This window comes from Hetaerina americana, unplaced genomic scaffold, assembly GCF_022747635.1.
Source record: "Hetaerina americana unplaced genomic scaffold, ioHetAmer1.1.p SCAF_7, whole genome shotgun sequence".
Taxonomy (NCBI): domain Eukaryota; kingdom Metazoa; phylum Arthropoda; class Insecta; order Odonata; family Calopterygidae; genus Hetaerina; species Hetaerina americana.
The window spans coordinates 8,514,982-8,541,407 of NW_027287316.1; the positions used below are offsets into that span (position 1 = coordinate 8,514,982).

General features: G+C 38.9%; 1 protein-coding gene across 1 annotated transcript; it reads left to right on the forward strand.

The window, feature by feature from the left end:
- Window positions 1–26,240, forward strand: Psa (puromycin-sensitive aminopeptidase). The gene is made up of 16 exons (XM_071594814.1): window positions 1–647; window positions 1,714–1,952; window positions 2,535–2,685; window positions 3,865–4,131; window positions 5,263–5,347; window positions 5,735–5,883; window positions 7,604–7,768; window positions 7,908–8,012; window positions 10,583–10,823; window positions 13,661–13,797; window positions 14,949–15,083; window positions 16,092–16,314; window positions 17,406–17,605; window positions 18,653–18,760; window positions 20,603–20,725; window positions 23,156–26,240. The coding sequence occupies exons 1-16, from the start codon at window positions 168–170 to the stop codon at window positions 23,366–23,368; spliced, it is 3,021 nt and encodes a 1,006-aa protein (XP_071450915.1). The 5' UTR covers window positions 1–167; the 3' UTR covers window positions 23,369–26,240.
- Window positions 26,241–26,426: the final 186 nt, after the last annotated feature.

The following is a 26,426-nucleotide window of genomic DNA, read 5'->3' on the forward strand; positions in this document are numbered from 1 at the left end:
AATGCTCAATTACATGCCGAAATCGTTTGTGCTTATCTGACATTGTTAAATATTTCAATGATAGTCTGTGGTAGGAGTGGTTAGGTCCATTTTCGTATAAAGGACTGAATTGTGGTTGGGCTAATTGGTAAAGTATTCATCTTCGGTCAAATAGTTCAGCAAAATTTATGCTCTTTCGAGCAGGGTGTCTTTGCAGTGCACGTATCAGAGTCCCAGAACCGGTTCTTCTTGGACACGGCCGATTGTACGGGTCCCGTTATTTTCTGTGGGAACGGGAAAGTAGGCTCGCACGGCCCGTGCCAGTTGATATACGTGTCAGTGTAACAGTGCAGCAGATACAAAGCCGCAGCGGTGATCAAAGGAGACATTTTTCCAGTTGGGCTAGCGTGAGAGAAAAGGTCGTATCACCTAAACAAGCGTCATTCCTTGGGAGTAGTTCTCCTTTTATTCTCGTGAAAGTGTCGTGCGGACTTTCAATCGCAAAACCTCAGTCTCGTGCTCCAAGAGAAATACACACGGGAAATATGCCGACATGCAAACCGTTTGAAAGATTGCCGAAAAGTGTTGTTCCCCGGCACTACGAGCTTTTACTTCAACCCAATCTAAAAACATTTGTGTTCCAAGGAAAAGAAACAGTACAAGTTGAGGTATGGGATTCACCAATTTTTTGTTGTTGTTCTCTATGAAAATAAAATCTATAGTGATGTGCTTCATCTGCTTCTACATTCTGCGAAAAATACAACGATTGCGCTGCAATTTAGTGGAAGTTTTGTGTTTGTGAAAACTAATGAATTTATGATTAACGGGAGTGTTCACGGTTTAGTGATTTCTATGTGTACATAAGTGAAGAGAAGAAAGCAATATTAGATAGTGAAAGTTCATGACATGCACGTGGTTTTTATTTGTAAATGAATCTTTAGTTTCACTGAGACCTTTGAATTTAGTCTCCGTGATGAGTTCGGAAAAGCCAATGTTTACTTAAAATATTATTGTCATTCCAATCATTAGAAACAATCGAGATGATTTAGTCACAGCACCGCAGTGTGCCATGGATTATGTAGAAGAGTTTTCGGTTTCTTTTCCTTACTAACAGGTATGTCCCATTAGCGTGCTTCGTCTTGTGGTGCTTGTAAGGAATTAGAGAATGGAGACCTATAGGTTCTCTCTAATGAAGTTCGGATTCCGCGTAATATGCAGAGATAAGTGACCCATTGTTCTATGAATACAAGTAAGATGTGTTGTATATGGTTTTAGATCAAGATTTCAAGTATTAATGTGAGTTTATCATTTTTAATGTTAGCTCGGCAATACTAGTGCCAGTGAAGCCAAAGTACGTACCAAGCCATTCGTTATTTACTCTGTCGTGCACATAACAGGCGAAAGAAACTTCTCGGTGCCAATATTGTTTATTTTTAATCAAGTACAGTTTTTCATCGTAATGTTATAATTCATTCTCCTAAGAGTTTAGTGCGATTCAGTCACAAAGCATATTCGCTGAAAATAGGTCAGTGTTCGACGTGGTTTAGGCCTGCTGAAGTTGGTATTTCCTAAGCACCGTGGAATGCACCGTTGTACCCCCTTGCGCGCACATTTTCAGTTGCGGAATTGTCTCCGTTTTATCTTCCTTACATTCGAGGCGATGGATTTTGCATGTCACGAGTATCATTTAATTCAAGGAGGAAGTATCAATAAGTGTCTTATTTTTCTATTCAGGTTAAGGAGCCTACAGACAAAATAGTTCTTAATGCATTAGACCTCTCCATCGGACCTGTGGAATATATATGCGGAGATGAAGTCCTCAAACCCGTCATCGTTGACCTGTCGGCTGAGAATGAGACACTCACACTTCATTTCACGAAAGCACTTCCTCTGGGAGATGGCAAGCTCACCATTATTTTCACAGGGGAGCTCAATGACAAGATGAAAGGATTCTACAGGAGCAAGTATACAAGGTGATTGACAGGTCTTTAACTCTTGAAGAACTTCATGACTCTATCACAGTATTTTTCATTCTAAAATTACGGTCATTGAATTGATGTCTCTGGGTGATACTTTTGTCATCAGCAGCACTAGTTCTGATTTCATAAATTCCACTTATATGACCCAGTCTCTTCGTCTCAGGATAATTATGTGGATTTTTATAGAGTTTAATCCTTGTCATATTTAGCCCACGTTCGGATTTTTTGTTTTGAAAATATTCAATTTCCAATTGATATTTCCATATTATGTGACATCAGAAGTTATTGCAAAGTGGGTATTTTTGTGGTTTTTTTTTAAATTTTGATTGTAGCAAGTTGGAATTATTGTAGATTTTCCTCAAGTTTCCAGTGTCACAAGACATGTTTTAACTGTGTACTTTTAAGTGTAATTTTTCTATGATCAAGTGTTAAATTGCTGTAGAATCCTCCTTGTGGTCTTGAAAACTGCGATTTATTTATCATTAATTATCTATCCTAAGGATCAGTTTGATTCGGACGTACACTGCTTCCACGTCTGTAACCCATTCACGTGCAAATCCTCATTTCTGCATCTAGCCCATCTGGTGAGGAGCGATATGCCGGAGTGACTCAGTTTGAAGCCACGGATGCCCATCGCTGCTTCCCATGCTGGGACGAGCCAGCACTGAAGGCCACTTTTGACATCACCCTCAGGGTACCACCGAAGAAGGTTGCCCTCTCAAACATGGTGAGTATGGGTGGCAGTGGAAGGTCCAAGAGCCATGACATCCATTGACCAGAAACAGAAAACTTAAAGGGAAAGTTAAATCAAACAATTTTTTTTCATAATTTTAGTCTGAAAAATTCAGAAGGTAAAATTAGTAAAAATATTGTGCATTAATACAGATATCAGATGAATAATGTATCATATAACATTCAGCAAAATTTAAGATATGGGTCACTGTGATTCTCAGCACTTACTTTTTTTGTTAAGTTGATGATTAAGCAATGGTCAGTGTTTGTTATGCCAGATGATCTTAGCAAGACTCCTGAATTTTACAAACAAAAGCAAATTATATACAAGAGAGAGAGAAAGAAACAATTCCACCAATGCCTTAATTATCCCATTGAATTCTTTAATTTACATTTTTGATGGTGCAACGTTGAAAGCTAAGAAATAGTTATATATTTTTAGGTTAGTTGATAGTGTAGCATCCTTCACTCTGCTCATAACTGGCACTACACTGGTCCTGATGCGCAATCCTATCCTCCGTTCGAACTGAGGGGTTAGGAGGGGTGCTGTCCTGCCATTCAAACCTTTTTGCTGAAGAAAATAAAAAAATAGATTGCAGAATTTTGTTTATTTACTATTTATTTGTAGGTTGAAGTGTGATAAAAAAATTGCTTGAATATAAATGGTCAACAGCATTATATTAATTTCTTGCATAAATGGGTGATATATTTTGTGCACACGTGTTAAAGGATATCATGTAAAATCTGTGGTTTTGGAATAATCAAGTCTTTGGGTGTGATTTGATTTTAAGGAGGTTGTAAAATTTACTTGAAATTAGTGAGAATGGAGTAAAAGTGTTGATTTAGTCATGGACGTTGTTAGAATAGGAGGTGTGTGGTGGTGAGGGTTGGAGATAATATTACTGTGTCTCATGTCTGTCTTGGTAGAGATAGAGAAACTGAAACCATAGCCATTATAGTTTCTTAAAGTGTTTCAAGTAATGGCATCTACTTTTAAAAGATTCTAATGATTTTCATAAGTATGTTGCTGTTTAGTACTCCATTCAATTGACCTTAAAACCCTAACCACCCTTCCAATGGGAAGTTCTTCAAACTGTGTCGCCTCCTTGACCAGCAAGTCCATCCATCTTCGACTCACTGTGGTTATCTCTCCTCTCTCTTTCGTGTCGTGTAGCCGGTTGTGTCAGAGAGGCAGCTGACCCTGGAGGAGAGCCGTGAGCTGGTGGTGTCAGCGGGGGGAGAAGGAGAGGGGGGAGGCGGGGAACCCCTTAGGGAGCTCCAGTTCTCACGCACACCCGTCATGCCCACTTACCTTGTGGCTGTGGTAGTTGGGGAGTTCGACAGCATTGAGACAGTGTCAAGGGATGGGGTCTTGGTGCGAGTGTACACACCCGTCGGGAAGGCAGAACAAGGACGGTTTGCCCTAGATGTTGCATCCAAGGTAAGCATCCAGCAGTCTTGGTTTTCTATGCGATAGATATTGTGCATCTTAATCTGTATCATTTTATGTGTGTTCATGTAACACATCTGCTTTATTAGAAGTGTACTAGATACAAAATCTTTTTTTGACTTGATTTATTTGTTCAATTGATTATTTTTTCTTGGTTATGTGCCACCAGCATGTGGCCCATTATGTTTCTTGGATTTAATTAGTTTATCTCATAAACATCTCAAGGCAGTATAATGGCTCATGTTCAGTCGTTCAGGTGATGTTTAAGGGGCAGGAGGAACCAGTCATAAGTCTTGCATCCCTCTGATAACATGCAAGTAGCAATAACATTTGTTGGTCAGTCCATGGGACAATTTTATCTCTTGCATTTTCCTCAAAAATGTAATATTTTGGTTTGATGGTTTGCAGGCATTGTGAAAGATCAATTTTCATATTTATGTGAGTAAACAAATTCCTCCAATGAGCTGATTTTTCTGTGTGGAGTGGTTTACAATCAACTGATAAAAGCCCTGTCGATCAATTTTTTGGAATCAGGCATGATGTCGTCCAAGGAGAAAATGATCAATTCGTAGCAAATATTAATGAACTATTCTGCTGTTAATAAAATATATTTCTATCTGGCTTTCCATATTATATCATCGAGTGATGTCAAAACTCAGGTCAAAATATATTTTATCAACAGTGGAATAATGTATTATTATTTGTTGCAAATTGATCTAGCCCTCATAAACTCTTATCAAAATCAAATATTCTTGACTTTTATCTATAAATTCCTCTCCGAAAAAAATGTTCATGCATCAACTCAGCAGAAATCTCAGAATAATTTCTAGTAATTCCTCAAAAGACTTGCCTTTAAGATTTTTCATGTTGGGCTCTGTAGTTGAGGATACATCTATTAACAGTAGAATCCATTGTTTATCATTTTTATTGTTCTCTTTTAAAATTGGAAAGCATTCCCAATTATTTGTGGTCCCTATTGGTTCCTTGCCCTTGCCAAACAGTGGTTCGGTGAAAAATGGTTCGAAGACCACAAGGAATTCTTAACATTTTATTAATGATTTAGTTCAGTTGTACCGGCTCAATTTTCTTCTTTTTTTTAATGTTTCCCATTTTCATTTTCAGGTTCTTCCATACTACAAGGATTATTTCCAAATCGCATATCCACTTCCTAAAATAGACCTCATTGCCATTGCAGATTTTTCTGCAGGTGAGAAAATACTTTCTATCTCTCTCTTTTGGAGCAGTATTCGTCGCCTTTCTCTGGTGATGGGTAAAAAATGTTAAACGTGTGCAGACCCAGGTGGCAGCAGGGGAACGTCCCCACCTGCTGACCCAGAGGTCACAGTTTCAATTTCTGCATAATTCATGTTTCCACCAACCAGAGCATGGGAATTATGATTGTCCTTGTTCTTATTTTCACTTAAGAAGTCTGACTTAATAGATCAAGAAGGATGTTAATGGATTAATGGCAAATTGAAGCTAAATGAAACTGGGTTTAGTTCTAGCAATGATTAAGGCGTATGCGTGAATGGTGGTTTCTCAGAACTTGATGTTCCTTGGCTTTCGTTAACATGTGTATTTGTGTGTGGCGCAGGGGCCATGGAGAACTGGGGCTTGGTGACTTACCGTGAGACGTGCCTGCTGGTGGATCCCGAGAACACATCGGCAGTGAGGAAGCAGTGGATTGCCCTCGTGGTGGGACACGAGCTGGCCCATCAGTGGTTTGGCAACCTTGTCACCATGGTAAGTCCCCTTGCTGTCTCCTTGATTGCTCGGAGCAGTGCTCACTCTCAATTGCCCTCCTGTCTCTTATATTTCTATTTTGTGCAATTCCTGTAAGAATACACCAACTAACAGAACTAATAGAAGGTGACATACAGCAAATTGCAAAACATGAATGATCTCAGAGATATTCGGGGATGAGCTTGATGCTCTGGATGCTAAAATGAGGTCACAGAATGGGGAAATTCTGCTGCTTATTGGTCAGTGTCTTGCCCATCCACCGAATCTACACACGAGAAAGGTGCAGTTTCCATATTTTCCTGCAAATTGCATTTTGAAGCTCCAAACACTTGTTTTAGGTGTAATTCTCTCATTTTAGGTGCATTATCAAACAATGATGAGGGTTGAAATTAAATTTAAAACACTTCGCTTATCCACATATTTTTTATCATGTGGAAAAGTTGAAGTGTTTAATATTTAATTTCAATATGAAGAATTTCCACCGAGTGACACCAGAAACTGTTTTATTAATGATGAGGGTGTACAAAGAAACTTTGCACTTCCACAATAAAGATTTTATACTTCATGACCGTGGTTTCGGTGATGTGCTGCATCAAACCATGGAAATATTAAATGTGCATTGTGGAAGTTCAAAGATTCTTTTTTTACCCTCATCATGAAGGAATTCCTCAAAGTTAAACCGGAAACTGTTATGATTATCAAAGAATGATTGTAAAAAAATTGATATCTCTGCTTGGTTGTGGTAGGAAAGTAAAATCAATAAAATTGAATGTACTGGATGCTTAACGCAACCTGTCATTGGCTTGGAAGCAACTTAACGATTCTACAAAACAAAAATACTTTGGGAAGGTAGGATTTAATGTAGATTGTGAAGAGAAAATTCCAGTTGATGTTATTCATGATGATGATGATACTATAGATATTAACTTCACTAATTAAGCATGTAACATTGAAAATTCTGTATTTCCCTTTTTTCCATTTTACGCCATTTATCTGGAAATATGTTTCTTATGTTTTTATGCATTCGGAGATTAATGTGAACCTGGTTATAGAAAACAAAAAATGATGAGCTGCAAAGTTGTGTTATTGGATGTGGTCTGCATGTATGTTTTTTGGTCAAATTTACAGGAAACGCAATTTCAAAATTGCATGAATTTTAATATCCTTTTGATTTCATAAGGTTTATGTTTCCTAATGTTCATGACTGCATTAATTAAATCAGCAGTTGGGGTAAGCTGCTGCATTCATGTTTTAAATTTTCTCTGTAAATGAGCACTCATAGTAGTAGTTTTGAGGGGAGGCGACCGACAGCTAAGGTCATTTGCGCCATAGGGGAAGGACAGGAAAGGATGAAGGGTGGAGAGAAACCCGGCTTCGGCATTAGCCTACTCTTTACGAAAGACGCCAAGGGGTCCGCGGCTTAACATCCGGTCCGACGGACGGCGTACTCACTCAAAGTGCCCTCCACAAAGCACCTCAAGTAGGGATCGAGATACCTCTGAAAAATATTCAACACCGCCGGGATTTGAACCCGCGCCCTCAGGGTGGGAAGCCAGTACGTTAGCCCCCGCACCATCTCGATCCCCATGAGCACTCATGTTGCCTTTGTCATACAATGACCTTGTGAGGGGATGACATGTAAGAAATCAGGGGAGTTTGGGGACCACCCAGCGGCTTGTGTTATTGCAGCAAGTCACCATGTGCTGTGTTGTTTCCACAGGAATGGTGGACTCACTTGTGGTTGAACGAAGGCTATGCCTCATTTGTCGAGTTCCTCTGCGTGGAGCATCTCTTCCCCGAGTATGACATCTGGACGCAGTTTGTCACGGAAACGTATATTCGAGCCTTGGAGTTGGATTGCCTGAAGAACAGCCACCCCATTGAAGTGAGTGTTCACACTCCCTTCTATTCTTGAAAATTGTTTTTCTTTGCATGTCTGGCTTTTTGCGAGTGACATTATGAATGGAGAAATGTATGTCGAAGTATTTTGTTTCATTTCATAGTGTGATTGTTAATTATTTCAGGTTCCAGTTGGACATCCATCTGAGATTGATGAAATATTTGATGACATATCATACAACAAGGGCGCTTCTGTCATCCGTATGCTGCATCGCTACATTGGAGATGAGGTAGGTGAAAGGATAAGAATACTTTTGTTTTGCATTCCAGCATGAGCCACATACAGGGTCGCACCCAAAAGTGGTAGGACTGATTTTCTCTGGCGCGAACGGAGCGGTGGAGGGGGGTCTGCCTGGCAGGGTAAGGTGGAGGGGGCTCTTAGCAACAGACCAACACCAACCTCAGTCGCCTGCGGGCTGTCGTTGAGTGAGGACACCGTTTTTAGTGAAGCAAGTTTTTTGTCCGCGTCGAAAAACGAAATGAATCTGAATTTAGAGCAACGTTATTCCGTGAAGTTTTGTGCGAAACTCGGGAAGGCGGCAACTGAGACCCTCGATATGATCAAGCAGGCTTTTGGGGACACTGCCTTAAGCCGTTCCACAGTATTTGAGTGGCACAAGTTGTTTAAAGAGGGTAGGGAGCTTGTCATCAGACAGCTCCTGGCCAAATACGGCGTTGCCACGTTGCCGCACCCACCCTATTCTCCCGATCTGGCACCACCGGACTTCTTCTTCTTCCCCCTGATGAAAAGACAGCTCAAGGGACGACGTTTTGGCTCGATAAAGGCCGTTCAAGAGGCTTCGACGAGGGTCATCAACGGCATCCCCGAAGAAAATTTTCAGCGGGCATACGGGGAATGGGAGCAACGTTATACTAAGTGTGTAGCAGCTCAAGGAGCATACTTTGAAGATTATTAAGTCGATGTAAGTATATCGTCAATAAATGTCTTGTAAAAAAATCAGTCCTACCACTTTTGGGTGCGACCCTGTATCCAGAGAATAAGATAATAATAATATTATTATAAATAATAATATTTAAGAGAGAATACAAAATTATGATTATCAACAAAATGAAAGAACTCTCCAATATACTGATAAATAGATCGAAATTCACCAATTTTGATGGAAGTAAGTTCATCTTGGTAAATGTGTGGTAGCAAGTATCAAATTTTCCATGAAAATAATCTTACCCTATCGGTAACGGGCTGATATAAAAAAATAACCCATAATAAGAAATCTTTGTCACAGTGTTTGCATCTTTCAAAATTACCTATTGGCAGAGGAAATTAAGAATTTGAGCAATTTGAGAATAATGTGTAAGACTGCACCAATGCATGAAAGTGGGAGAAATCTTTTGGTCTAACACGGTCTTAATCAGTTATGCTATAGTTCTTCCTGTTGGAAAATATGTTTTGCCCTTCACTATTGCTCCAAAGCGTGCTGTCCTCACACCAATCCAGTTGATTGGAAATTCTTGATCAAGAAATCCCGTGGAACAAGTCCCCAAGATACTCTTGATGATCAAGTCTCATGTCTGCTGCATCAATGCTGATCCTTTCTATCCAAGTTGTGCAATAAATGGTGCCCACCATCCACAGAAAGTGTTTAGTCCTCAAATGAATGGTTGATTTATGCAGATGCCTAAAAAATTTGCAGTGGTGTCATTCCCCTCTCCTAGATTGAGAGCTTATCCAGTCCACTGCTAAATAATAGTTCATGCTATCCAATTGGTGTGTCCTGGAAAAAATCCCTGCGAGGAAATTTTCTTAGATTTATTTTGTGAAAAGGCCACCTGCATGTATATGTCAGGGGTGGGTTTCTTCTCATACACCTAAACTTCTGTGTCACCCAAGTTTGAAATTGTTGCACTTCTTCTCATGTCATGAATTGCCCAGATTTTGGGCTTTTCTCTGCAACTGTACAATTGACTGATCTATCAACATACGACAGAGTTTAATCTGTTTGTTATTTGGCTTCATAGAGCTGAATGCTTGTTTCTCTGATCAATAGCATACCGATGTAGCTTATTAGCTTCTCTTCATTGTTTCAGGCAGCATTGAGTAACTCTTTGTCACTCTCCCTGTAGAAACGATTCCTATAATAAAACCCTTTAATATATTCTTCACTTCCTCTTTAACTCAAACATCTTGTGAAATGCTGATGTGACAAATATTTTGGCCTGCACTGTACAGGGTGCGGCATTTAAATGCAAGCAAGCACGCGTTTCCCCGAATGAGATTTCCTTGCCAGGTTAGCAAAACCTTCCCCTGACTTCTCCAAAGCATTATACTTGGCCACAACATCGCAAACAGTTGATCTGGGGCACCAGAAGAATCGAACCATTTCGAAATATAATGCCCAGCGTGAACTCTTTCAACAATAGCGGCTCTTCGATTGCACTCCGCACTTAAACGTAACATCTCCGCCATATTGAGGTTATGACTGTTTACTAGATGCCTATAGCTTTCAAGAACGCCAATTGTGACCTCCAGTAGAACTACGATATGGCAGGAAATTGAAATGCTTCCGGATTTAAGCGTCACGCCCTGTACATGCATGGCACAGCTTCCTCATTGGCTGTGATTCCAGGGATTAAAGTTGGTACCCAGGTTTATCTGTTAAATATTTTTGCAGCTGGAAGTTTTTTCATTTTGTATGATAATATAATCTTTGTTCATTTCTGAAAAAACATTGAACCCATTGGAGTGTATCAGTTTGATCTTTTAAGAAACAACCACATTCCATGCCTCTTGCTCTGAGTTGATGACATTTTGTCCTCTTTTTGGCATTGTTCTCATCAGGACTTCCGCAAGGGGATGAACATGTACTTGACTCGCCATCAGTACGGCAACACCTTCACAGAGGACCTGTGGTCGGCCCTCGAGGAAGCCAGCAACAAGCCTGTGGGTGCTGTCATGTCAACGTGGACCAAGCAGATGGGATTTCCAACGGTCAAAGTGGTGCAGCAAATCCAGGAGGGACCAAACCAGAGGAGGCTGAAGGTCACGCAGCATAAATTTTGTGCTGATGGCTCCACGCAAGGTATAAACATTTAAACACATGAGTGAAGAATCGAGCCTGAATGTTAAGTTGTACCACACATTGATTTCTCAATGGATTAGTGGAAGCATACCAATAAACCACGTAGATTAGTAATCGGAATCATTTATTTTCTGGAAATGTCACTAATCCTCTGTTGCAAATTTTAATATGGGCATATGAAATGCTGTGCCGATCTTGGGTATTGTGTATGAGTAACTCGGTACACAAACTACGATTTCAGAAATTCTAATTAATACTGCAAAATCCCTGTGCTTTTTATTAAGGAGAAAACAATCTTACAGCTCTACAGGAGATTTATTGGTCTTGATATCAGTACCAGTAAATGTTCTTTAGTAATGCAGTTAAACCTTAAAATTATGGTCCCTGAATTTACATATTACTCGAGTTCAATTCAATCAAATCCTAAAATTTGCATTCCCAAAACCCAGATTTTACATTAAATCTCATTTTCCCGACAGAAGAGTAGAGCCGATTTTTATCATATTTTTCCAAGACTTTGTTCATCTGTTTTTATGTCTATTTCAAGCCTATTAGTTCCTCATAATCATTTTTTGCTAATCTGTAGATTATTATTAGCATTTGTTCACAAATTATAAAAACTGATCATTGGGCTAGTTATCTGCGGGAATGGATACTATAACTGTGTAAAATATTTTGCTTTTGTTTTCCAGTGAGAATGGCATGTTTAAAAATCTTTGTTAAATGCAGTGTCTTTTTAATGTTGATTAATGTCACTTAAATAAAAAGGTAGAAAGAAATAAAAGCATTGACAATGCAGAGGAAGCTGGAAATTTAGATGGAAGTGTTGCTGAATTAAGGAAGAGCCCTTTCTGTTTGAGAATTTATGGATCAAATTTTTCTGCGCTGGGCATTTTTTATTTACATCAATTGCTCAGATTTATTTGTTCAAATAATCCAATATTTAAATATTTGGTGCCATCTTCCATTTTCTCATGTTGGCCTAATGTGCATAATACATTTATATATCTATATATAAATGTATACACACGCACACACACACATTAACACAAAATCCCGGCACATGGTGAACAAATATTCATTCACATGGAAAAAGATATAAGGAAAAGGGATAGGAACACATTAAGGACGAATACTGGAACAGTCGGGAAGGCGGAATCAGGCAGATCACGAGTGTAAAAATATTTCCTAGACCGGGACTTGAACACCGGATCTTGTCTCTTGCCGGGCGGATGCTCTAACCACTTGAGCTGTGATATAATTATTATATTCTGTTCAGAATATTACAGTTTGTTTGCATCATGAATAATATCAGGTCACAGATGATGAGTACATCATGTTTTTTTTATATACTACCTTGATCAAAAATTTCCCGGAATTTATTCAGAAAATTAAAAATACAAGTTTATTCATCTAAATCTATATTGTCCCCTTCAAAGTAATCCCCATCGACTGCAACACACTTATGCCAGCGCTTGATCCAATCCTCGAAACATTTTTTATATTCGGTTTTCGGTATGTCCATCAGTGCTTCCTGCGATTTTTCCGTTACTTCCTCTCGGCTGCTAAAACGCGTTCCCCGTAATGGTTTTTTTAACTCGATTGAACAGAAAGAAGTCACAGGGAGCCAAATCAGGTGAATTCGGTGGCTGTTGGTTGGTATTTGTTGCATTTTTCGTCAAAAAATTACGAATAATGATAGCACTGTGCGACGGTGCGTTATCATGGTGCATAATCCACGAGTTTTCTGCCCACATTTCTGGTCTCTTTCGGCGAATTGCTTCACGCAAACGTCTCATAACGCCCAAATAATACTCTTTGTTTACTGTCTGGCCTTCTGGCAAAAATTCATGATGCACTACACCGTTGTAATCCATGAAAACCGTCAGCATTGCCTTCTTTTTTGACTGAAAACGACGTGGTTTTTTTGGTCTCGGCTCATTTGGTGAACGCCATTCACTTGCCTGATGTCTGGATTGCGTGTCGTACTCATAAACCCACGTCTCGTCTCCAGTAATGATCCTTTTGATGAATGTGGGATCGGATTCAGCCTCGCAAATCATGTCTTTTGCGACGTCAACACGGTCTCTTTTTTGCATGAAATTGAGGTCTTTTGGCACCAACTTTGCTGCTACACGACGGAAACCCAAATCATTAACCACAATGTCTTGGGCGGATCCATAGGCAATGTTCAAGTCCTCCGCTATTTCTCTGATGGTTAATTTGCGGTTATTGACCAACATTTCTTTTACTTTATCAATTTTTTCACCGACTTTCGATGTCGATGGTCTGCCACTGCGTTCATCATCTTCGATTGACTCACGACCACTTCTGAACCGCTCGTGCCACTGGTAAACGACCGTTTTTTTTAGAGAATCGTTGCCGAAACACTTTTCCAACATTTCCAACGTCCGTGCGCCACTAAATCCGTTTTTTACGCAAAATTTAATACAAGTTCGTTGTTGCAAATTTAAATCCATTTCTGCAATTGTAAAAAATCGCCAACACACACAGAGATAGATGTACTCTTGGCTACGTAACTTTTGCAAATGTCAAGTTATGACACTAAGATTTAAAGGGAATATCAACAACAGATGTACCAATTTAACAAAAAAAACAGAACTCAAATCGGTGCGATGGGAGCGCCACACGGTGGTTATTCCGGGAACTTTTTGATCAAGGTAGTATGTTTATATTTTTCTTCTGTTTCTCTTCCCTCCAAACCCTCTCCCAAATGAGAGTCGAAGTCGATAGATAACCTTGTAAACACTAGTATGATAATGGCTCCTGGGATTAATTTATTTTGTAATGCTTGCATGAGTAAATTTTTTGTCCAGATGACTCTCCCATTTGGATGGTGCCCCTGACCTTCAGTACATCCAAGCATCCAACGAAGCTGGCTCACCAGATGGTGCTGGAGACCAAATCTTCAGATGTGGTGCTAGACAATGTCTTCCCAGATGACTGGGTCAAGGTAGGCATAGAATAGCCTCTGGTACATGTGGTCTGTTTAAATTAAATCATTTATAATTCACGATTAATTAAAAAATTGAGGATTTGGGACCCTATTTTCATCATTACTTGATACTTTTAGCCCCACCTCAGGTGGACTAATATACCCAGATGTCTTAATTTTGCTGAGGACCCCAGAAGGACATCCTTCTGTATCCCCACAGCATGTGCATCCTCTGTGCCTTGCAACTTAGGGTGCTCTTGATGCGTTCTATCAGTGAGCCTTTCTTGCTACTGAGCTCATCTATGATGATGAGCATTAGGCCAAAAATTAAAATCAGTCCATTTGGAAGTTGACAATCCTGGGGCAAAATTCCATGAACGTTTTGTAAAATGATATTTATGAGTAAAATGTTTGAAACTACGTCTATAAATGTTTTATTCAAGTAAGCACTGTAAAGAACAGTTGCTACGTGTGGTTGGAAAGGAATAATCATGAACATACTAATATCCTGTTGTTCGTTTTTGTGATGCCATTTTAACGTTTGTTTATCTTGATGTTTCTTTTGTAATTTTTGTCACTGTTATCAAAATAGCGGGAGTATAAGTGTATTGTATTTGTATTACTAGAAGTGAGAAAGGTGCATTAGTCAGTCCACCAGGGAGACATGTGCTGTTTAAGGGCAAGTTTTGGCTGAGAAACATTTAAAATTCTTGGAAAAGTGAACGAAAATTCTTGTACAAAATGTATAGATAATGGCATTAGAGTGTTAGCTCTTCAAGCTGTTATAATATTTCGAATGTTCGTATTTAGTTTTTGGTTTTATTTAATTTTTATTTGGAATCTAATTGAAGGGATACTTTCTAGAAGGTCTACTGCTTCTTAGAAGTTCATGTAAATGTCGAATGTGCACTACAAAGTGAATTATACGTGGCGATTTTTGTCAGAAATATCTGATGTAGTTTATTATTACTGGTTATGTACTGTACAGTATATTATAAATATTATTACTTGTTAGTGCATTCAGAATTCTGGGTCCCTTCAGAAACATGCTAACATCTACTTCTCTCCTTTTGAGCTTACAATTAGCATTCGCTAAGTTTTATCATTTCTGTTTATGTTTGTTATAAATAGTAACCCATCTATAATTTAATATGCATATATTCTTATAGGTCAATCCAGGCACAGTGGGTTTCTATCGGACACAGTACCCCTCGGAAATGCTTGCACAATTTGTGCCTGCAATCAGGGATCGCAGCCTGCCCCCCCTTGACCGCCTTGGCCTCCTGGATGACCTCTTTGCCCTGGTGGGTATCCCATGGAGTGAATGGGTACTTTGTATTGTTTGCATTTTTGCATAGTGGTCTGAATTGGTATTTAGGCATTGGTGTGTTCATTAAGTGTCCCAATTTTCCTATCACTTAATGAAGGTGTTCATGTTGGAGGATGCTCTATTTTTTAATTACATCGCTCTTATAGACGAAGGGTGCCATTAATCTACAATATTGTTACTTTCTAAAAACTGCTTCGGACTAGCATGTGGCCCATGACGGGAGTGTCATCGATCCAATCACCTGGAGGACATCTTAGCCTGATGTCAGTGGACAAGAAAAATTCCCCCTTCTCAGGATACTGGCCAAATACACATGTATCAGTTGGCCTACTTCAACATACAGCAACCCTCGTAAGGGTGTGCTTCAGTAAGCCCTTTTGACAACGTGTCAAAGGCTAAGGATTTCTCACTTTTCCCCTCACCCCTTCCTCCAAGTTCTATTTCTTACCTTGCAGATATGCGGACTTCAGCAATGCTCACAAAGACTTTTAGTGTTGATGTAAAATAAGCATCTATACATATCATATTGTAAATTATTACGAACTTATTTTCCTTTAAAATAGTCATAACCATCAATTCACAATACAGCTACATATTAAAATTCTAAAGAAGACTTAGGAATATGCTACAAGTAGAGATTGTTTATCATGGCATTTCCAGGTTGACCTACAGAAAGGTGACGTTTTAGTGTTTTAGGAAACATTACAGAAGAGCTGAGGCTCAAACGCCAATTTCTAAGAGAATAATTGGAGACGAAACCCTTTTTTAAAATAAAAATTATAACCTAAAAACAATATCTGGTCTAAGCAATAATAAGAAAAATTTTGTCAAAATTAAATGTGTTCCATCCCCTTAAAAGAGGGAATGAAAATGATTAATTGACCAATGATATGTTGTTTGATGAAGAAATGTGTGCTGGGGTACTCTACTGAAGAGCCGAGAAACGTTTTGCAATGAGAGTTGTCATTGTGTTTGATTGTAGGTCCAAGCGGGTCAGACGCCAACGGTGGAAGTGCTGAAGTTGATGGAGGCGTTTGGGGCCGAGGAGGATAACTTCACCGTGTGGAGCAGCATCAGCAATTGCCTCGGCAAACTGGGAGTGCTGCTATCGCACACGGACTTCCTCCCTCAGTTCCACGCCTACGGATGCCGATTGCTTGGCAACGTGGCGGCACGCCTTGGCTGGGACCAGAAACCAGATGAGAGTGAGTGGGGAATATTTAGTGCAAAGCGATCTTATTTCCCTTCAATGCCAATTCCTCTCCAGATAAACATCCCATCACTGCTGTCGCCAAAGGGTCTTGATTTTTTGTTGTCTCCGGAGTAACTTTATGGAATTGGCAAAACATATTGAAATGAAATCATTGACTTTGTTATTCCACACACTTTATTTAAAAGGCTTGATGCTTCAGTTGCAAGGAAATGCATTTGTTGCAAGAATGAACTTGCCAACGAAATATTGCATCCCTCCCAACTCCTAGGCATACCAACCTTGCAATTCAACGATTGACACCGAAAGATGTAATACTCTTTTCCTCCCAGCTGCATTTTAACCTTTTACCCCTCCACCCTCCCTCCCTCTCTGACCAACCCCTCCTCACTTGATTAGAAGGAATATATACCAAGTTTGCTTCTATGAGGACCACCTGATGATGACGTTCAACGTCAAAACCTGGCTCATGTTTTTAAATTAAGTGTGTGGAATTACAAAGTCAATAATTTCATTTCAATTGGTCTGATTTTTGATAATTCAGTGGAAGCTCATTTTTGTCAAATAGACTGGACCAAAAATCAGCACTTAGCAATGGTAAATAGCACAAAAATGCATATAGTTAATGTGACACTGATCGCTTTTAGTCTGGTGAGGGTGAAAGAAAGAGAAAAAACAACTTTGGACTTCCACACACTTTTAAAAGTATGTGGAAGTGCAAAGTTGTTTTTTCTCTTTCTTTCACCCTCACCATGAAAGAATTCCACAAAGTTAAGCCTGAAACTGTTCGCTTTTAGTCTGGTTAAGAATGTTTATAAATGGTTTTCCCAATGATATTGCGAAGCCTTGTGTATTGAAGCATATCTAAAAATGAGACAACATGCAGTTGGGTCCTCAGGACACCTCATTTCAATTTTATTTCTGATAGGGAATTGCAGAGTAAAAATTCAGCACGTTGAATTAATTACTTCGTTTTCATCTGTTATCAATTCGTCGCAAAGATTGAAGTGGAAATTGATTCGTGTGAAAGATAAAGACATGGAGATAAATATGGGAATGTGAGTGGAAACTGTTGAATTCTCCCAGGCCACCTGGACACCCTCCTCCGCTCCTTGGTGCTTGGACGACTTGGCTGGTATGGAGAGCAAGGCACCATTGCGGAGGCCAACAGGCGCTTCAAGAGTCATGCCTCCGGTGAGAAACTGATACCTGCCGATCTCAGGACACCCGTGTACAAAGCTGTTCTCTCGACTGGAGACCAGACCACTTATGACACAATGCTCAAGGTAAGCATGCCCTCACCCTCTTTTGTTTGACCCTTAAATGAGAATGTTGCCATCTAAAGCTGTTCTTGTATGAGAACATTCTTGCTCTTTAAACTTTAAACATGTTTAAAATTTAAATAACCCTGCAGTTAGAAATGCGCTGTTTTTACAGTGCGACTCTATCTACTATCTAAGACTATCACTAGCAGACAAATGCAAAAGAATTTTCTTGAATGTTCAACTATTTTTTCATTTCCTATATTTTTTCAAGAAAACATCATATTTTGGTTGTTGATTTCTTGTTCTTCATTATATTAAAACATTAAAAACCACTGGTAGCTTCCAGACTAATTGTAATGTTCAAAATTTAATTACAAACTTGTCGCGCTATTTTTCATGGTATGTTCCTGGATGACTAATGCATCGTCATTATACTGCTGGAACTGTAAGAATTTTATTTCTACTTCAATTATTTTGAATTATTTCATAATTTGAGGGGGCACGTCTTTTCCTTTGATTATTTAATTACTGAGATTTATGTCGGATACAGAATGGTAACTGACTCTTAACTTTTTAAAAATGTATTTAATCATAATAATTACCACTTCTCAGAAATGTAAATGTATGATTGTTTATATTTCTGTATTTTGCTAATAATTATTTGCTGGTTGAGTAGCAATAAGGAAATGTACACCTTTTAGATCAAAAACCTTGAATTTCTGGATTGTAGCACATTTGACCACGTACTGGTTTTTGCTTCCCTCAATCACAGTGCTCATGCACCCTTGCACTGCTCCCTGAGGCATTGGCAGACTCCCCAAGTCCAAGTTTCTTTGCTCATTCCTTGCCATCCTCAAGTGACTCTGGTTGTCACTTAGCGTTGCCCACGTGATCAATTAGGGTATGTTTTGCCATACACTCTAATGCTCCCAGTTGTGTACCTAGCAATGGCAGACTCCTCGGAGGTGGCTTGAGATGTCAACTTGATGTGTGTTCACGGTTCACCGGAACTGCTTATCTCAATGTTACTCTCCAATTCCTGCACACTTGATATGATATTTTTTGCAGTTGTATCGTGAGGCTGACCTCCATGAGGAGAAGGACAGGATATCCAGGGCACTTGGGGCCATCAAAGATGAAGGCCTCCTCAAACGGGTCCTCGAGTTTGCAATGTCGGTGAGTTCAACTGTGGATAATTTTAAATTATGTTAGTGCGTGGAAGCTGATATGTTCTCATGCTTCATGCATCAATCTTGCTCTGAAAGTTAACCTTTCATTGATTTGAATGGTCTTGGAAGACCAAATTGCTCCCAAATGTGAGGATCAAAATTGTGGATGTATATATAGAGACAAGATAGGTATAGGTTATCAAAAATGCTCTCATTTGTGCTTAAAATATTTTCGTTAAAACACCAAATTGTGATGTGTTGTATGTTTGAAAATGTTTTATAAATTTGATATTATTTCCCGCAATCCCATTTCTTCATTCTGGAAAGCAGGACCTTCCTCTACTGTAATGTATAGTGTACAAATAAGCAGGCTGTGTACAATTGTGAGTTGCTAATTTGTAATAATATAGCTTTTTTATTAAATATCTCAGTATGCATTCAATGAAACGAGCTCAGAGAAGACCTTTATTATGAAATGAAGAGTGGAAGAAGGAAATAAGTATAGTTTTATGTACACACCATTAATTGTTGGCTTTGATATTGAATTAGAGAAATCTGAAGTATCATATCATTGTAACCTAACAAGAAAAACTAAATGAATGAATGTAATTGAAAAAAGACTGATATGTATGATCATTACGTTCACTAATGTCCGTGGTTTCAGTTTATCATTGATATTCTCCATACATATCGCCCTCTGATATTTAGGCTCTGCTGTAATTTCCCTGGGAAAACATTGCACATTAGCTGCCTTTATACGAGGGTCATCCGGAAAATAGTACCCGTTCGTGAAATAAAGACACAAAAGTAAATATTAACAAACATAAAAAATTTTATTTGAAAGAGGATACTTTAAACTACTTCTCAACATAATCTCCAAGCAAATTAAGGCATTTGTCATAACGTGTGACAAGTTTCTGTATTCCTGCTGCATAGTCCTTCGCCGCCAGCTCATTGAGATACGCGAGGGACCCATCTTGCACAAATTTTTGCATAATGCAGATGGTGTTTAACAATTTCATGAACAATTGTTCGAGAAACATTGGGAAAATGCTCACAGATGTCATCAATTGTGACGCGCCGATCGTTCCTCACGAATTCGTCAACTGAGCTCACCAGTTGGTCTGTAATGACAGACGGTCTCCCCGAACGCTCATCGTCGTGTGTGTTCCCCCTCCCCATGTTGAAGTTGCGACACCACCGCCGAACAGACGTCTCGTCCATTACATTGTCTCCATACACCTCCTTTAATTGGCGATGAATATCACATGGGCGAACGTTTCTTGCATTGAGGAATTTAATCACTGCCCTCACTTCACAACTGGCGGCGTTCTCAATTTTTTTAAACATTGTAAACAATCACAGAAACAACACAGGCAATGCTAGCGTCACGCAACTTGGCTCAGAGAAGGCAGACAAGCCACTGAAGCTATCTGACCTCGTCCAGCGGCTACTCGCGTCGTCAGCACTTCATGCGGCACGAACGGGTACTACTTTCCGGATGACCCTCGTATATTTGTCCCGTCTGTTTGTAAAAATGTGAAAAAGTGGATATTTTAAAATAAGATTATGGTTATTGTCAATTTAGAAGCATGTCTGAATAATATTTCATGGAATATGCTTATATGGGATTCATTTGAAATTTTTATGACTCGAGGAAAGTCCTGCCTGTTTAAATTTATGCGAAAAGATTTTAATAAGGGCAAGTTCAATATGTAAATTTTATACCTTTTTTATTGATCACTTGACTCATCACTTCATTTATATTTCTAAATGCCATGAAGGTATGCATTTTGCGACATAAATTAATATTAAATAGTAAAGAGTCATGTCTTGATTTTTTTTTCAGGAAGAAGTGAGGTCACAGGACACTGTGTTTGTCATAATCTCTGTAGCAATGACAAAGGTTGGCCGTGAGCTTGCTTGGAGATTCCTCAGAGACAATTGGCACGTGCTGACGGAGCGTTACCAGGTTAGCATGTTTCTCCCTATATATATTTTTTAAAAGTTATTCATTGGGTTAGATGCACATTTTTTTAAACTATCAGTGCTCAAGAGTTCATTAGTTGAACAAGATAACTACTTTGTTGCCAATAAGTATAGTTTTATGTACACACCATTAATTGTTGGCTTTGATATTGAATTAGAGAAATCTGAAGTATCATATCATGATGTTGCTGAAGGTGCAATATCAACTGATACCCAATTAAGTCTAAAGACAATGGAGTCACACAAAATTGTTTTGCCACTCAAATGATGTGACTCAAGAGGTCAACTTTTGCTGACTGCAACTTCCATTATATGTTACTGCAATAGCATATTTACAAAAATTTAAAGGACATTACTGAAAGAGAAGAAACCCATTATTCAGAGGCCCAAAAAAAACTACATTCTTAACACTGATAACTTTTTATAAAATTTTGAGTGAGATGCAATAAATGGTGAACAGAATGGCAAATTCAATGCTTTTATCAATATATTAACTACAGCTCCACAGTAATATCTCCATTTTTTTCATATTTTAGTGAGAGAAATAAAATAGTTTTACTTAAATTCATATCAGTTTCAACTAATGTAGTTCTCGAATCTCCTGTTCCCTTTTTAAGTATTGTTTTGGTGTTACACCACTGTCACCTGTTAAAAAAGGCTAAAATGGTAGCTTATGGTGGCTTTCTTTGGTATTGTCCAAGTTTATAGGTTTTAAGTTATTGTGCCCACCCAAGGTGTGTTCACATAGGTCAGCATCTTTTGGCAAATGTCCAAAACATGCTCATAAGACCTGAGAATGTGCATTCCTGCTGAAATCTGAATTTCAAATATCTTTAATGAAGACAATATTGTCTCTTAACTATAGATAGGCATTGTCAAACTTGAAGACTCTTGGGATTATGTCACTATTTCGTGGGAGAGTCTCTTGTCTAAGTACTGGTTTGATGTAGGCGAGAAAGGTGGCAGTCATGTGAATCCACCATGGTAACTGCGAACACTTTCCATCATTGTCAACTCTATAATGCTCTTTCTGTTGTTCTCCCTAGCTGAGGAGCCTCGTATGTCAAAAGTTATGTGCTGCAAAAACATCTCTTTTATTCTTTTTACAGGCACAAAAGAAAAAGTTTGAATTACACGGGGAGTGCGAATTGAGGGCAATAATGAGTTACAGGAAAATAAAGCAAGTGATAATCAATTGCTGCATAGTATTATTTTATTTCACTAACAAGGATGGGCTGCTCAATTGTGTCAGAATTAAATTTAACTAGCAGAAGTAATCATATTTATAGTGAATATTGCTATTGCTTTGAGATACGTTTATAGTTAATTGAGCAAATGAGGTGTGCGTGTTGCACTTACATGCTGTTGTTTTCTTCAAAATTTAAGATAATAAAATTATTTAAAAAGGAGAAATAGGTATGAAAATGGTGAGCACATACAGAACTTAGAAATTGATAAATTTTTAAAGGAAATCATAGCCATCTATATACATGATTACTCAGAGCTATTCACTTACAGTAAGATCTAAAGTCTTAGTCTAAGAACTAAAGTTTCAAGATCTAAACTTTCAGATTCACTGCAGATAGTTTTATTGGCACTATTATATTGAATTTTTAAAAGGCATGTTCAGCCATGTTATGTTTTGAAGACATGGATGCCTGTTATAACATGTATCGTTTATTCTGCTGTGAAACTCTACTAATTATTATACTTGCAACTCTGGAAGAGTTAAACCACTTCTTGAATATTTTTTCAAGCTCATACTCAGGGTCACATTCCTTTTTCTGAGTTTGGATGTATATTCTAAGGATGTGTATGGGTCATTGCAGAAGTTGAAATCAATGGTTTTACTTCCATAAAAAAGGTAAAGGATAATTTTGGGTGTTTTGGATTTTTCCTTCATTTTCATTCTTTAAAACAGGGTGTGCATCTGAATGGATGAATGTACTATGCCCATGGGTTGAGACTTTTAGCTGTAAGGAATGAATACGCTAATATGGGAAACAAGCCACCAAGTATTGCCTAACTAAGATGTGCTGGGCATGTCTTGTAGGCATATGAATGTGTGCAAAAGTAATTCAGGTTGTTATTCAGCCAAGGTGGCATTAATACTCTTTTGCCTGGTGACATTGAGGATACTTTGTGGCCAATACATTTATATCTTTACTTTACATGGCACTAAGTAAAGCTAATCTGAATTTGGTGACTTAAATTTATATAATTAGATTCAATCACTCATAGTACCATTTGTGAAATTCGTTAAATACATTACTTAGCTAATGTAGCTATACTCTTAAAAAAGTTTTCCGTCATTAATGTCATGGAATGTAGGAAGATCTGTTTTTTTTTGTTAATTTGTAATCATTTTCAGTGGGTGCTCCCTGGCATCATGAATTCTGCTTTTCCCTTTCAGGGTGGGTTCCTCATAGCGAGGTTGGTCAAGTCGACAACAGAGAACTTTGCCAGTGAGGAGAGGGCGTTGGAGCTGGAGGCATTCTTCCGAGAACATCCATCTCCCGGCACAGAGCGCACTGTGCAACAGAGCGTGGAGACGATTCGGCTGAATGCAGCATGGCTAGAGAGGGATAGGGAAGGCATTCGCTCGTACCTCTCATCGAATGCATAGGAAAGGGAATGCTGGGAAGGGGATTCAGAATGGAGACGGGGTAAGGAAGGGGGAGGAGAATAGAGACATGCAGGCCACTGGCTTGGCACCAAAAGGAATGGAACAATGGTCGTATTGTCTGCAGGATGGTTGTATGGTTTATGTTTTTTTTTAAATTTGGAAAGCTTATCTTCTTCCTTTAGTGGAGATTGAAGAGGATGTGGAGGCCTTGGTTATTTCAGTTAGCAGATGTTTGGAATCATAATAAGTGGGTTTTGCTGTAAGAGGGGGGGTGGAGGGGGAGCCATCCAGTTGCATCCTCTTGAAAGATTAGCCCTCTTCAGATGACGTACCAGCATATCCAAATCTGGCCAAAACAAAAGTCAGTCTTTTCAGTCACATCTGGAATTGCTCACAGTTGAGCTCTTGGGGGCCGTTATAAAGTGTTGGAACCCTGGATGATAGACAGTGTTAGACCGTACAGTGTCAGGGGCCTTAGTTACAACAGGCACTTTATATCATGAATAATAAGAAATTTATAGTAAAGTTCTTTTGTATTGCATGCATGAAAAAAGTTTTGTGGCAAACTTGGAGACGTAGGTGGGTGCAAACGACTGCTTGGCAGTATGGTGCTTTAAATATTTCTGTTCTCAGCAGTCAAGGTCCCAGTGGTGATGTGAACAAGCGACCACTTTGAGAATCTGAATTGCCTCAAAAACCGTATTTAATGGAACTGAAGTAAAACCCAAAACTCACGTGAAGATAATAATGAAAGTTTCCATGTAAACTTTTAAATATGTATGTATATGAAATTGGGAGTATTGCGGGAATATGCAGTTGTAAGTATTGTTAACCTTGTCAGTGGAAAATGCTGTAATCAGCAGTGTTGGCCCTGTGTTCAAGTTAAGAACTTGCTGGTGCGTGTTCTTGCGTATTTCCCATGAAACGTCTTGTACTCTAGGCTAGTAATGACTGTACAGATATGCCTGACGTGGTACGTAAGAGATCCTGTACTGAAGGACTGGAAGTAGCCAGTGTGAAATAATTTGGAGGTCAATGAAGCAAGGATTGTTTTCTTCTTAGGCTGAGGGGGGTTGGAAGTGTAACGGCTAGAAAGGTGATTCAGCAAAGGAGATGGAAGAAGGAAGTCTCTGTGATTTTTTTGTGGCGTAGGCATAAATTTTCTGCCATCGATTTCTGCGGAGAGAATCATCAATTGCCAGTGTCACAAATAAGCAAATTCTTGGGACAGGAATGTGATATTTACAGAAACTTCACTCGAAAAATATTACAGATTATTTTGGCACTTAATGTGGGCTTGTGTTGATTTCCTTTTGCCTGTTGTAACATGTTTTAAAAGCAGACGACGTGGGTGATGAGAGAGTGCTGCTTCAGGGGCCGAGACTGAATATGTGATTTAAATAACTCGCCCAGCGGCAGCAGTCAGAGATGGAGCCTGTGTTGGCCCACCATGCCAAAGTAGTGAGATTGCGCAGTGGAATCACGCAAGGAGGGTGCTGCACCCACCACACCTCAGCCAGCGCTTGCTTGCTTGTCAATTGCAAGCCTTTCTCTTCTTGTTGCCTGCGCATCTGTAGTGATAAGCTTGTACCTCCCGAAATTCACCCCGGAAAACCAAGGATGTTAAACATCATTGAAATCTTGAATGCTTCGAAGCACTCTGCCGCCAAATATCCGCTAGCAGAGAGTCTTGGATAGCATGGCGTCAGGGCCACTGGTGAAATTGGTCCCCAAGGGCATAAGCGGTTCCGTGTTTTTCACTGTAGTGGTCTAATGAAAGTTATTCAAAGAAAATAATGGTTTCATCCCAAATACAAAATGTACATATTTATGCTTTTGAAGGAAACAAAAGATGTATCCCAGTGCCTATTGATGTGATGAGCAAAGTGAGTGCTCACTTGTGTAATAATGTTTAATTTTTATTGATGTGAATGTGCATGGCTACCTGAGTAAGCAGTTGATTTTTGGGATTTCCATTCCTGAACTCCCAGAAGAGGTGGCATTGTAAGTTATTGAATCAGTGATGTCCACGCAACTCTAGTACAATGTAGTGATGATGGCAAAGATGCATATTCTACTCAAAAGTAGCCTTAAATGACTCTATATAAATTATTATATTCACACAAATTCTTCCACATAATGCCTCAGAAGAATAAAGGACCCATTGGTACCAACTTTTTTTTAAAATTGTTATTATTAGATAAAACATTCTTTTATTATCCAGCATAGAATTGAAGGACATCAATAAAATCCTAATTTCTATGTGGATTTTAGATGAGGAAATGAGGACATTTCCATGGGGGACAACCGAATGCTGTATATGCTCTACCAAGGAGACTATATCATTTTCCTTAGGGGGCCATTTGCATTTTTAGATTTTAGATCTTATTCCAGTTGAGTAATGAGGGAATTTTGTCCCATTTATATTTGGATACAGGGAAGGTAACCATATTTAAATGACTGATAAATCATCTGAAGCAATCACTCTACCCATCAAGTGTTTTCTTGGTGTGTTCAATATTTGGCAATTGCTTACGGGTAGACATGTTATGGAAATTGATTCTCGGTATCATTTGGAAGTGCACACAAAACACAGCAAATGTTGATGGTGAGTCGTCAAATAGCTGCCTTACTATGATGGATTCCATTCTGTCTGAATATTCAAAGGGACACTCAGTTGACCAGAAGTTGTCAGAGCCCTTTCGGTATTGAGGCATCCTTTGTGTCTTTTCCATTCATTATCTTTGTCTCTTCTCCCAGGCTAATTGATGTGTGCCAGAAATCGCTCGTCATGCAAGCTTGCAACTTTGACTGGAATGGTATGCATTGAACGATTGACAAAATTTCATGGTGGGCAAAGGCCGGCCTTCCTGATTAGTCATGCATTTTGTAGGTGTGATCACCTAATGCAGCATCATGCTCGATGCCTTTACTATTGTTTTATTAAAATAATAAAAATTCATTCTGTCAAAAATCACCAATATTGAGCTTAGTTAAAGTAAACTATTCGTTAGTGATTTAAGTAATTAGTCGCTGAATTATGACCTAAAGTACATTG

Bases quoted from the DNA above. Each gene is read 5' to 3' on its own strand.
- Psa (XM_071594814.1), top strand. From the start codon at position 168: ATGCTCTTTCGAGCAGGGTGTCTTTGCAGTGCACGTATCAGAGTCCCA. The intron at 10,824-13,660 runs GTATAAACATTT...TTTTTTGTCCAG, and splicing joins TGCTGATGGCTCCACGCAAG to ATGACTCTCCCATTTGGATG. The intron at 15,084-16,091 runs GTGGGTATCCCA...GTTTGATTGTAG, and splicing joins TGGATGACCTCTTTGCCCTG to GTCCAAGCGGGTCAGACGCC.